Source organism: Equus caballus, chromosome 6, assembly GCF_041296265.1.
Source record: "Equus caballus isolate H_3958 breed thoroughbred chromosome 6, TB-T2T, whole genome shotgun sequence".
In the NCBI taxonomy this organism is placed as follows: Eukaryota; Metazoa; Chordata; class Mammalia; order Perissodactyla; family Equidae; genus Equus; species Equus caballus.
This window is the reverse complement of record NC_091689.1, coordinates 92247745-92261762: the sequence shown is the minus strand read 5'-3', so window position 1 is coordinate 92261762 and position 14018 is coordinate 92247745. Positions and strand designations below refer to the sequence as shown.

Genomic DNA, 14018 nt, shown 5'->3' with positions numbered 1-14018 from the left:
AGTTGTTTTTTTCTCTAACACAGCTAACTCCATAAGGCCTGACAAATGCAACAGGAGTGAGTATGGAAAGTGCTGGTAAGGAGGAAGACTACAACTAGAATGTGAATGGTGATTTTAAGAAATACTAAAAATATATCATAGGAACAGCTGGAATGCACATAAATTCTAAGGTGGACATGATTGCAACAGAAATATATCATGCATCATGTGAGATTTGGCAATTAGCAAAAGAGAGGAAGAAAAAATAACCATAAAAAGAGAAAAATCTACGGATGTGACATTAGTGTCAGTGGGGGATGAATATTACAGTATTTCTCAGAGCTAAGGCGCTTTTTTTTTTCACCTTTACGTAACTGAAGTTGGGATATTTTACAATTGATTGTTGCTGTCAGCCAGGTGGCAGGCATGACATAGACATCATCTCCTGGGTGTGTGTGAACATCGGAGGGCAACCCCAGACTCACAGAATGGGCGTCCGGCAGCTTAGAAGAAAACCCTGCAGACAAAAATGCAGCCCTCTTTGAGCCTCTTTGGATCCCAGCAGTTGTACGGCGGGGTTGGGGGAGGGGTCATTCAGACTCGTTCAGCCGCATTCCTGTAATTGCAAAGCTGACTTAAGAACCTCGCACCCCTGGCTCTGAGGCTTAGAGTTGTGGATTCTTGAAGAAATGCTGCATCATCAAGGATCCCATGAAACACAGGCCACTGTTGAGTGGAAAATCATGAACACGAATGTTTCAGAGTTGAAAAGTGATGCCAGCTGTTGGATTCTAAATGTGAAAACGTTTTGGAGGCTCTTAGCTATTCCTTCTTAAATATACACAAGAGTGATAGATAAAAATTCATCGAAGTCTAAAGGAGCTCTTTCAAAAAGAATCAAATAAAACTTGAAAGTGGTAAGAAAGCATTGTGCATAGTTTAGTTGGCAGCTTTTCTGCCCTTTCTCAGAGGTAACAAAATAATGGCGCATCATATAAAGGGCGTCTTAGAAGTGGTGCAGTGCGGTAGCCTGCTGTTATAACCAGGGAAAGCAGACAGTTTGTTGAGGCCCCAAAAGCCTCTGCACGTGAAGGGGCTACACATGCCACAGGCCACACAGGATTCCAGGCCCTTTGAGGCTGTTCCCCCTCAGAGGGAGAGGTGAGGTGGCCCCGCAGAAACCAGGCTGCTGAGGAGTCCCAGCTAATTGCCCAGGCAAACGTGCACCAACCAAAAGGGCGTGCAGTGACCTGGGTAAAGCTCCATCCAGGGCCCTGCGTGCTCCTGTCGGGGCAGAGCGCCTGGGACCCCTCACATCTGCCCCTTGGCCACTTGGGTTTATGAAGAGATGTTCTTAGGACTGGCCTTTGGATCTTAACCTGTTTGTTAATAATATATCTGTGTGTCGTGTCCCTATATTTATACACACACATACGCATTTACATATTCATATGTTATATATAGATCTGTGTACATGTGACACAACTCGCATGGCTCACACACAGTCACAGGCACATGTTTGATGACCTGCTTTTTACAAATATGTCAGCTCTTTCGGTGTCATTGCATATTCCCCGTAGCATCGTTGTAAGTGGTAGCATAGAATTCTTTTGTGTGGATTCGTGCCAGTTTATTTAATTGCTCATATTATTAAATGATTTCTTCTAGCTGCTTCCGGAATGTCCTGTGGCCAAGCTGTGTGCCAGTCTGAAATTTTGGTTCGCTGGGTCCTCACTGGCACCTGTTTGTGATTCAGACTTTGTGTGGTCCAGCAGCAACAGGGTCACAGGCCTTTTGTTGCATACATACTGTATGTGTGTGTGTGTGTGTGTGTGTGTGCGCAGGTTAAAGGGCCAGCATAAGGGCTAGGATGGGGATTATGGGCATGATATTCAGCTCAGGCTGTAGAACCACTCAGTCCTGGCTGATAACTGTGGGCTCGGCATCTTAACCTCTCTGGGCCTTAGTTTCCTCATTTATGAATTGAGTCTATGTCACATGCTTTGTGGGATTGTTGAGGTAGTAAATAAGGTGTATCAAGTGCCTGGTACATGGTAACCCCTAAATCAGTGTTAGTCCAGCTTGGGGGGGTGGTACATAAACGCAAACTCCTGCTGATACAGTGCCCAAGTTCTGCGAGATGACAAAGGGTGTGTAACAGATGCTGCTGTTCGCTGGCCGCTTATGCCTCTTTTCCGTAGTTTTCGTAGGTGGACCAAAATAAAGGAATAAAACAGTATCGAGCCCGTAAGCACAGCCGGCTTCATGGGCGAGTGTGCAGCCGCACAGGGCCCTGCACTTCGTTTAATGCTCTGCTCTCACCATCTGGAAATTCTTGTTTTTTAACAGAGGCTCCATATTTTCATTTTGCACTGGGTCCCACAAACTATGTAGCCAGTCTCTCCCATCAGGTTGTTGGGAGTGTGAAATGAGCGTCCACAAAGCACTTAGCACAGGACTCAGGAAGTGCTGGGACTCAGGAGTCGTTAGATGGCTGTAATTGTTTTTTCTAAGAACAGTGACAACCATAATAAGTGTATTGCAGACGTCATTTCATTTAATTATTAGAACAGTGTGAGATAACTTGACAATTCATCTCATTGCGCAGATAAAGAAACTGAGGCCTGAGAGGTTAAACCGTCTGCTGAGATCACACAGCTTGTAAAGGTGGAACTTGGGTTCGAGCCGAGTCCGTCTCACCCAAGGCCACACTGCTGACCTGCCCCATCCAGTGCAGTTCCCCTCCTTCCTTCCCAGGGAACCCGCTCTGTAAAACCCGGTGTTGACGTGTCCCTGATACGCATCACCCAGGCCTCCCTCCCAGCTGAGCTTTCAGAGCCCATCAGAGGTGATCCAGAATTCCTGCCGGGCCTGGAACCTCCTGGGGCTACAGCAGAAGTAAGGACTGGTCCTCTTCTCGGCCTCAGTCCTGTCCTGTTGTGTATCAGGCCATATCTGACTAGCTTGCTTCCTTGGACTCCTGACACATTGAGCTTCTGATGGCTGATGTCCCACCAGTACGTCCGAACCACCGTGAGAATCCGTCTGAGATCTGCTGGTGTCGGGTCCTGGGGAAGAGGCTGTGGGAGCTGCCTGCTTCCAATAGACTGAGGATGTGGCCACCTGTCCTGTGGCCGGGATCCCTTTCCTACAGCTCCAGGCCATGATGTGCTCTGCCCACTCTTTTCCCTGCCAAAAAACAAACAAAAAAACCCTCCATTCCACCAGGCTGCTAATCGGCAGGCGTACAGCACAGCGTGGGGAAGCTTTTGCGGAGTTTTCTTGAGGAGTGTGGCCTCAGAGCAGCACGGCAGTTAAGACTTGAGCATTTCATCTCTTGGATAGCTGGATTTGAATTTTGAACGTGACAATGAGTCTGTTTGTTGTTTCAAAGCAGTTCCCTAAGTGGCTGTTTGCTCAAGACTCTTGTAGTGTGAACAGAGATCTGGGGGAGGGGAAGAAGCCATCTGCTCTGGAGAGTCTTCCAATTACATGATCAGATTACCGCAGAGCAGAACGGAGGGCGTCCAGCGGAAAGTTCCTGTCTGGTGTGTCCAGCCCCAGCCCGCTCTCCCAGGCCGTTGTGTTGATGTGGAGACCCACATGCAGGTTTCAGAGGCCAGGCCAAGATCACTGAGAGTGTGAGCAAGGGGAGAGCAGAGGAAGCCGAGGAGGAGAGGATCCGGGGCCTTTCTGGCCGCATCACCATGGCGACAGGAAGGGGAAACCATCTTGGATTTGAATTAAGAACCGAACCTTGGGAGAAGCCCAGTCTCTCTTCCTTGCCACTTTAGCAATACCTGTCTTTGATTGCAATTAATTTATCATATCAAATGAAAAAGTTAAATCCTTTTACAAGTTAAATTTTATTTGCTGATATTCTATTAGTGTTTAGATTCTTAAATTTATTTATTTCCCTTAAAATATGAGGATGATTTTCTTGTTTTTGAAATATGGCCTGTCTCAATTGGCAAAACATCCTTGAGTCTTATTTTTCTTTCTGAATATGCATGTGGTTTTTTTTTTTTTCTTTTTGCTATTAGGCATTCATGCAGCCTCACTTGCTGGGAAATGAGTTCACACATTTGGAGTTTCCAAGGAGAGTTCAGAGAAAGGAACTTGGAAAGAAGATGCTCTACAGGGACTTTAATATGACGGGCTGGTAAGAACACGGCTCCCTCTGCCTCGGCGCTGCCACAGGGCGGGGGACAGCAGCGTCACCACCGTCAAAAGCCACTTACACAGTTGCGATCAGGAGACGCAGCTAGAGACCCGGGTTTGTGGGGAAAGAAAAAGGGCTATGCGCACCCTGCTGTCTTTGCCCGGCCCCAGCTCTCACACCCCAGTGCTGGTTTACCTGTCTGCTTCCCTGAGGTCCTTCTGGGGGTGCTGGACCCCGTAAAGCTGACATAATTCCTCACGTCACACAGCACAAGCATTTGGGGGCTCTTAAAACACATTAAACTTGTTTTTTTAGGTCAGGGGCTCGAAGGAACATGCCAGAGGTTTATTGGGCCACACTGGCTTAGATCTGAACACAGCTCTGACCTTTCTGAATAGGCAAAGTTGGATAAACTGCTTCCTCCATGAGCCTAATTTTCCGTGGATGAAGTGGAAAAATATACACTTTCTGAAGGGTCGTTGTAAAGACTACAGGCAATGAGCTATCCTCATTATTTTAGCACATCCCAACTGAAATAAGAAATCTTGACGGAGGCATCTTATTCCCAAAACACACCTATATAAGCACCAAGATCCGTGGCTCACTTTGACTGAGAACCTCATCCATGTCTTCTGAGAAGTAGATGTGATGATCAGGTACTTCTATGTCATAGGATTGCTGTGAGGAGGAAAGAGGGCAGCGCCCGGCACATAGAAGTGGGGCGAAGGTGTCCCCTTAGGCCCTGAGATACTGACCTGGGAGCCTCCTCCCAGGCTGCAGGACAGCAGAATGAGACAAGGGACTCTCTCCTCACTGTATCTGCAACACAGGCGAAGAAGTAGATTCCATGATCTCTTCTTCATTGACCAAAATAGCTAGAACAGATGGTCACAGCCCAAATTCCCATGGTGATGATTTCCAGGCTGGAAATCTACTCGTGGGCTACACCCTGACTTAAAGGAACAGCTGAGCTTCCCAGGGAAGATACGGGGCTGATTAAAGGCCCTTCTGCTTATCCTCTGCCATCTAAAATAGAGCATACTCACCAGTATCCACTCTTCTTCTTCTAGAACAGGGTCAGCAAACCATGGCCCCATAGCCAAATTCCACCCATGGGCCCCTTTCTGTACGTAATTTTTTTTAATGCAGCCACATTCCTTTCTGTACATTTGATCTTCTACCTGCACACTTCACAGGGCAGCTGAGTCTGCAGCAGACACTGCATCCCCTACAAAGCCTCAAATATTTACCCCGGGTCTGAAACATGAGTGAATTGATTGGGAAGGATTCACCATATTTGTAGCTCTGAGTTCTGGAGTGTTGGTGCCCCCAGAGTCATTATCCTAACCCAACTGGGTTTTCTTTGTAAATTCATTTTATTTAATCAGCAAAATTAGCACTTCTTACAGAAAAGTTGAAGGTGAGGCCTACTGCAGTTCGGAAAAACGAGGTGGGGTTTGATCTGGGTTTTTTAGCGTTCGCGACAGAAAGGCATCACAGGTCAGGAGCATTACAGTTTTGCTTGTAAATGCAAAAACAAAAAGAGTAGATCTAAGAGGCAGCGAGGAAAAGGGCCCAAAAGAAGGCGAGCATCTGGGGGAAATCAGACTGAGCTGGGGTGGAGGGAACATAATCGAGGATGAGGGAAGCTAGGCAGAGAGATTTAGATGTACCGTAGGAGGCTGTAGTTCCTTTTGCATGTTTCTAAGAAGGAAAATGAATGATGAAAGCAATGTTTTAGGAAGGTGGTTCTAAGAGGAGTATGAAGGAGACTGCCTGAGAGAGAAAACAGATTCGGGTACCCAGAAAAAAACCATCATGGAAATAAATATGTGAGGTCTCCAGGGCGCAGTAGAGGATGGAAGCAGAAAGCAGAGAAGGGAAGGAAGTGAACAAGAAACTAGATGATTTAGGCCAAGGGATAAATGGAAGGGGGTCAGTCATCAATTACTCCAGTGATCTGTTTAAATATGTCTCTTCAGCTAGTCCATACGTGCCCTGAGGGGGAGCCCCGGCCACGTCCTGCGCCTTACACATAGTAGACAAACAGCGAGTGTTTGTTGTATGAAAGGAGGACAAGGAGGGGAAGGGCAGACATCGACAAGGGCAGGTCGGTGTTGTGGTTGGTCCATGGGAAGGGGAGGCATGAGGAACTCGCAAACGAGACGTGGAGCTTGAGGTGAGGCTGTTTGTATGTTCTTTCTATTCCAGAAAGCTAAATTAGATCTAAGCAGTCAGAACAAGGTTGGTAAACAAATGGCTAAAGATTACCCCCATTTTATAATTTTTTAAATGTAGATAAGTTCAGGGCCTAGATTATATCCAATTTTATAGGCACACAGTTACTCTTTTGCTCTCTTTCTTACACACACACACAGGGTTCACCTATTGCAGAGCTGTTTAATCCTTGTAGTAAATACCTAGTTACAGGAATTTTTCTCTCCCCTTGTCCCCCACTAATCATGACAGTATTGGGGCTAGCTGACACTTAGGGAGAGCTATAGGCCATGCATGGTGATGAGAGCTGTACATGACTCCTCATATTGAACAACCCTATAAACTAGACATTTTACAGATGAGGAAACTGAGGCACAGAGGCTGAGTTGCTCAAGGTCACACAGCTAGTGAGAGGAGAAGCTGGGTTGTGAGGCCAGGCAGCACCCCTTCAGGGTGTACCCTGTTTACTACTGTGCTGAACTCCCAAATGCTGAATGGCCCCTCCTCCTTGTTCCCATTTTGCAGGTGAGCTGCTTGAGGCTCACAGAGGTTAGATGGTTTGCTCAGCTTCCACCAGCACAGAAGTGTCAGAATAATGACTACAACCCAGGGCTCTGACTCTTAGTCCAGGGCTCTCTCTGATAAAACGCACCAGACGACGTTTCTCCAGGGTAAGATTGGATGTAATTATTCCACTTTGGGCTGCGATGTCCATTTAAACAGGGGACCTCTATCTGCCGAGATTACTGTCCCCTTAACAGTCCTTTAGAGGACAAGAGGAGGGAACAAAGCGTTGCAGGAGCTGCTGAGGAGGTAACTTTTCTAATCTGAATCTGACCTGAAAGACCGTCGGCCAAGTTGAATCATGATGCTTCATGCTTGCCCCTGAGTCCATGTGCGATTTGGGGGTGCTGATGGTAGGCCTAGGGAAACGGCGGCCCTGGCTAGAGGAGCATCCGGCCAGCTTTCTGTGGCGTGTCGGCAGCGGGGAGGAAGTGGGGGAGGATGTCAGCTCTGGGAGCCTTGTCTGTAATTAAGGATGAGTCTGTTGCCTCCTGACCGGGATCCTTCCTCTCCCACCCTCATGCTTTCTCAGAGACTGCAAGCAGCTTGGCAGGCCCAGATTGTACAGAGGACAAAAGGTTATTGTCCCCAGGCCCTTCAGAATGAAATCTGTCTCTCCCCTGGCTCCCCACCTCCCTTCCCCCTCTCCTCAGATGGTCAGCACATTGGTTTGGTTCACAAAGGCGGTTTCTTCACAGCACCCCCAGTGCTGACTTGGTCCCTGATGTGGCCCAGCTCTCACCTTCTGTGCCTGGTGTCCCTGGTCCTGGTGCCAGAACCCCAGCCTTGCTCTCAGTGCCAGCCGGCGCCCCTCCTCCCAGGCTTTGTGCAGAGCTGCTGTCGCACAATGCGCTCTAGCTGGCACCGGGAGCTCTGTGTCCGACCCGCCACCCTCTGGGCCGGCTCAGGCCGTAATTTGCTGGCAAGCATCTATGTTACCGAGTTGAAACAACAGTTTCTCACAGCTGGCTTGTGGCACCAGGTCCCTGCTCCTGTGAGTGCTGGTGGTTTCGCTTTGTCACGTAGGATCAGTGTTCTTCGTGCTCCGTGTCCAGCCACATGGGGTGACGAGCAAACTGGGGGCCCAGGAGGACGTTCGTGGGGGAAGGGGCTGTGGCTTCACCCCTGGCGGCGGGCCAGGTTCCCCGGCAGCTGTTCCTGTGCTGATGGGATTTGTAGAGAGAGCGAGGGCCAAAGAGGAAGAGAAGTCCATCGTGTGTATACGAGATTGCTTCCAGATGGTTCTGGTTATGCGTAAAGTACACCAGAATTCTTTCTTTAAGCAAAACTTTTTTTTTTTTTTTTTTTTAGCATTTATGATGGTCTTCTTTCAGAGGACAGGCTGGACCAGCGACTTGAGATGGCGTGCCTTCCTTAGTAAAGAGAGGACCACCTGGGGAGATACGCTGCTTGGGTACTGGTCCTTGCTCTGCCAAGGTTCTGGGGCCTTGGACAAATCCTGGGCTTAGGTCTCTGGTTTGTTTAAAAATGCTTCCTATGCCCCTTACAGCCAACCTCCATGTCTGGTGGGGGATGGGCTTTGCTCTGCTTTGCAGAGCTTCTGGAAAAGACAGATTCCATTAGGAAGATTCCAGAGATGGTATCCTTTCGTTTTTCTCTCTTGCAGCCCTTAACTCTTTATGATTCCAAATTGACAGCACATCAGGGTAATTTTCCCTCCTCTGTTTCCCTTAAAACTATGAGCCAATCAGAGGATTTTCCAGTGGAACAGAGTGGGGTCAACCACCATTTTCTCCTTGCAGCTCACACTGCTTTCACTAAGGCAAAGGAAACCTTTTCTGTTGTGTCCTCTCAGCATAGTGGCCTCTAGCCACCTGTGGCCATTTACATTTAAATTAGTTAAAATTAAATAAAATTAAAAATTCATTTCCCAAGTTGTACTAACCACATCTCCATTGCTCAGTAGCCACAGTTGGCTCGTGGCTACTGAATGGGACAGTGCAGATACAGAACATTTCCATCTTCACAAGAAGTTCTACTGGCTGGCCCTGCAATCTAGACCATGTAAGGTTGCGGGTGGAGGACGGTGCTGTAACAGAACATCCCAACAGCGAAGAGTTAACAAAACAAAGCAACTGAACAGCTGAGCACAGAAAGGGCGAGCGAAATGGGGTGGCCACATTCTGTGGCTTCTGGCCCCACTACTGCTAGACTCTGAGTCTGCTGGGGGATGGGCTTCACTCCACTTTCCAGATCTTCAGGGGCATCAGCCATCGTGTTTAGGGACAACTCATGTCCGGCGGTCGCTCATTGGCAAGCGTGCTGGCCAGCCGGGAGGGAGACCCATTGCATCCGCCCTGGTCAGTAGCACGCCTCTCTCCCCCAGCCTCTCCCCACTGCCTCCTGGGCGTACTGGTACCAGTGTTGGCATTTCTGTTCCTCTTGCTTTTCCTTTTACTTCTGGGAGAGTGTTTCAGACCCTGAGGAGCAGAAAAAAAGATTCTGTTCTGTTTGGGGCGACCTTTATTCTCCGTCTGCAGCCTGGAGTCCAGTTCAGGGTGGAGAGTCACAGCCGCCCCAGCCCACCCCCTGGCAGGGGGCTTCTTCCAACAATCCAGACGTTTTCTGGAGAGGAACTCCCAGGAGGCGGCCCCCAGTGTGGTCTAGAGCTGCTGGCTTGAGTTGTACAAATACTGTAGATACGGCTTCTACCAGATTCTTTATTGCTCTTTTCCATGCCCTCTGACAGCGTTCAGGCGGCCACGGGGAAGTGGATTGAGAAATGCCACAGAAGGTTTTATGAAGCCAACTGCAGAGCTGCACCCGCATTTAATATAAATTGATTTATTGAATCAAGCACAGAAGCCCTGTTACAGAAACCCCGGGCTTTATCCTCCGGAGGAGCGCCTAATAAAGCAGCCCCAACTGACACCCCTCATTAGCTTTTCCATGGATCCCCAGGCAGCTTTTAAAGGGACAGTGTCCCTCTTTTGAGCCTGAATTTATCTGTTGGCCATGCCTGTGGACCTAATTAACTCAGCATTATTAGTCTTACTTGGAAAGCCTGCACTTTCTAACAGCCTGACTCTTGAGTTTTAAAGAGTAATTGGAAAATTCAAACCCTATCCTGTTCCTTCTTTTTGTGTCTAATCACTTTTAACCCAGTCTCTGGAACTTCATCTGCAGTGTCTCTGACTGGCATTGTTGGGGCGCGGAAGGATTCCTCGGTTCCACCTCAGGGCGAATCCTGGCATTGCCGTTGTGCGGTAGAACTCACGGGAAGCTTTTTAGACTCACCAGAGGAATATCACATTTTAATTTTATAATTACTTCCCAAGAAAACAGGCCTTTCCCTAGTTAAACCTGGTATCAATTTCCTCCCAGCCATTTGTATCTCATAATTCAATGATTATGGGCACTTTGGCAGGAATCTGGAAATCTGACTTTGTGGGGAAAGGAGGAGGTTGGATGTCATTTCAGAGAATTTTAACCCCAAACCTCAATAGATTGTCCAGGACGGGGGTTGGCTGGGACAGGGATCAGACATCCCAAAAGGCCCGCATGTTCCAAGTTCCAGTCCGAGCAAGTCAGCCTCCCGCAGGGAGGGGCCCCTCCTGGGGCTCCCGGAGCCGGAGATGATGAATGGTTATTTGCGATGTGCATGTTCTGCATCTTTTCAAGATTTGCAGCTCTAGCTGCAGGAGCAGCAGGAAAGAAAGCCTGCCCTGCTGTGTGCCGCCCACCTCCTGACAGTGATAAATGACTCCTGGCTCTGCACCGCCCTCCTCCCCACCACTCTGCCCGTGAGGCCAGTGGAAGCTATGAGGGCTTTACAGATGGTTGGAAGCCATGACAGACAGGCATTGTCAGGCCACAGCGAGGAGAAAGAAAAGAGATCCCAGCCAGCCTGCTCCCTATTGATGGTCCACTCGCTCTATACACACTCACACGCACACCTCTCGCTGCTTTAATGATAAGTGTAGATTTATCATTCTTAAAGTGGCCCAACCACTTCCAAGCCTTCCTTTCCCCCTCAGGCCCTTTGAACAGTCACAGCATTTATCCGAACCCATTCATACAGGCTTAAGCGGAGCGTATGTACCGCTCTTCCCCAGCGACCATTGTTGGGGCTCTACAGTACATGTGTGGTGACTTAGCTCCAGGTCATCTGGGGAAGTTTTAGGATATCAAGTGCTTGCAAAAATCCCTGTTCGAATAGCCAGTGTCCTTTTATCCAAGGAATCCCAGAGGATACTGGTTTTATCTTTGGCAAACCTTTCTTGTACACCTGCTGCCTAGTAGGCATTAAGTACAGTTAAGAACAGGGACATGCAGCGAGACTGCCTGGCTGGGCCAGTCCCCAAATGTGTCTTGGACAAATCAGGTCACCTCTCTCTGCCTCAGTTTTCCCGTTTGTAAATGGGGCTAATGACAGTATCTAGGCCATCATGAGTTAGTATAGTCAAGTGCATTGAACAAAGCCTGGCCTGTCGTAAGTGCTCTCTGGGTCTCATCTTGTAATCACTGGACATTATGGGGAGCAGAAGGGTCGGCCAGATCTGATCCCTGCCTCAGGAGGGTTACAGCCTAGTATGCATTGAGATTGTTCCTCCAGATAACGAGAGGCTAGAAACCAACAAGGAAGAGGAAGGCAGTTTAGAGAAGCAGAAGGCTGAAGCAAGGTCAGCGTGTGCTGGCTGCTCTGACTTTCTGGTCTGTCCTCCATGTGGCAGGAGGGGCTCTCATCTGAGAAGAGACACCATCAGTACGACTAGGAAGCCATCGCACCAGCCCTTGCATCCCTGGGCACTGCTAGGTAGGATGTTCTTGTTTATCTTGGCACTTTTTTTGGCCCATATGCTGACTTTGTGTCTCCCTTCTGAGTCCTGGCTGCTGGACCTTTTAAGGTGCCACTGCAGCCCTCCTGAGCCGCACCCAGGGAGCTGGGATACCAAGCACGTCAGTGGCCACAGATGACCTCAGCTTAGAGGGGTCTTATCAGGCAGGACTGTGTTAGCTGCATAGAGATGACCAGCTGGCTTTCTGGAAATTTATTGAACAATACCATTCTACCTATAAATCTCTTCTTAAAATCTCAGGAGCGAGGGAGATAGATCTGTTGGAATTTCTACATAAACAACTAAAGCAAGACAGAATATAGGGCTTATCGAAAGGGGATTAAAGAAAAGGCTTTGTGGCTGTGGGAGAGGGAGTGGGTTTTTAAGAGAGGAGACTGGCGTTGGGGAAGACTTCATGGAGAATGTTGTGTTTGAACCAAAGGTCTGAAATATGAGAGGAGTTTCAAGAGGCTTGAGGGCAGAAGGGAAGGACATTCTGAGCAGAGGGCACAGCACAAACGGAAGCCCAGAGGCATGGAAATAAGATGCGTGTTTTGGGAATGTGGGAATATTTGAAGATATTCAAAATATTTTAAGAGTCAGCATAGAGGAGTAGGCTCCAGCTGGGCTGCAGCAGGGTTCCAGAAGTGTCCCTGCTGGGCCAGCTGTTAACTGTATTTATACATGTTGGGGGTTCCAGGGGAGGGTCCAGAACAGCAGATGGGGGGTTCCAGAGCTTGGGACTGCCATTATCTGCCAGCTGGGACAGAGTATTTCAATATTTTAACCCTCTGTACACACTTAGATTGGTACGTATCTGTTAGATCACCGTCCTGGTGGCAGCCTAACGTAAGTGACATGTAGAGGGAAGTGAGAGGGCGTGAAGCAAACCCTGGGACCAGGTAAGTAGACTGGAGTCAACTCAGGGGGAACTTTGAATGCCATGCTAAGGATGGCAATAACTCACAATTTTATTTTCCCCCCCATAAGAGCTCCACAGCTCCGAAAAGTATGAAAATGACACATAGCAGGGTGGAGATGCAGAGCTGACAGTGTATTTAGAAGGACATATAGTCCAATCCTCAGCCTGTTTATAAGAACCTGTTTTGAAGGAGGTTCCAGAGATGCAAGTGCTACAACCCTCCCACAGATTTCCAGATACTTTACGACTCTGCCAAGGAAACATCTTCCTATGTCCAACCTACCCTCCTCCAGTTACAAAATTTCACTCTTACCAGAGCTTGAAAAAGTTTTTCCTTTTCCCTGCCACCCCTTCTCTGCCCACCAGGTTTCAAAGTAGGAAAAAACCAGTGTTGCTAGTATCGAGCTGAAAAATCCCATGAAGCTGCTAACCCAGCAAGGCCTGGGCGCATCTTCATCAGAATCAGCTGGGGTGCTGGTTTAAAACCCCTGGTTCTGGGCTTATCCCAGGAATCCACATGCGAGAGTTGGAGAACCGTCACGCCAAACCCTGAAAGATCTCATCTTACCGTCTTGTTCCTCTTCCCTTCAGACAAGTCAATCAAAGACTTAGCCAGAGCAAGAGTAAGGTTTTATGTCTCTTCCTTGCTAAAGAACTGAATACAAATCTTTCTGTAAGAACTGGAAATGCTGGTAACACATTCACTTTTTGTTCTTCACCTTATTGCTCTGGAAAAGGCAATAGTACGCTGCCAAATCTAGGTTCAGATTCCACGCAGATTAGATCAGCCTTGTCCATCCCTCAGGGAAATCAGATGCTATGCATCGTGCTCAGTGGCTTAAGGGACAGAGCACAGGGCTTCATCTCTGTGGGCTAATCAGCTTTAACCACATTCATTCAGTGAACCAGTGTTGTGTTGGGTGATGGAGACACAAAGAAGAAAAGACACTCCCTGCCCTCCTGGTGCTTACAGTCAAGCGTAGGAGAGGCCCAGGGATAGGTGATTATAATCCTGTACCAAAGCTGGTGCAGAGATGTTTACCCACAGTGAAGCTTTTTCACCTGGGGTGATTATTAAGACCATCCCAGAATCCCTGAGGTCCTGGAATCTGTTGTGGTCTTTTTCAAGCCTCCCAGGTGATTCTTGTATCTCCTTAAACATTGACCTTGGGCAGCCCTGGGCTTCTTACCATGGATGCGAGCAAGAGCTTGCAGAAATGATTGATTGACGAGCACTGGGCAGCCTGGGCTCTGTGGCAGGTTGGTGACTGCTGGTCTTCTCCTGCTTTGCTTGGGAACCTCTTTTCCCACCTGCGTAGGCCAGGGACTGTGTTCAGGAGGGGCAGCGGGCTGGACTGGCTTTGGAGGAGAAGGG

The 14018-nt window shown here is 48.5% G+C and overlaps 1 protein-coding gene across 2 annotated transcripts in view; it reads left to right on the top strand.

The window, feature by feature from the left end:
• Positions 1-14018, top strand: part of PPM1H (protein phosphatase, Mg2+/Mn2+ dependent 1H) — a 231100-nt gene that overhangs the window by 162775 nt on the left and 54307 nt on the right. For both annotated transcript variants that reach the window (XM_023643925.2, XM_023643926.2), the window contains exon 6: positions 4023-4141. In XM_023643925.2, coding sequence (XP_023499693.2) covers positions 4023-4141 — 119 coding nt within the window. The remainder of the gene's footprint in view (positions 1-4022; positions 4142-14018) is intronic.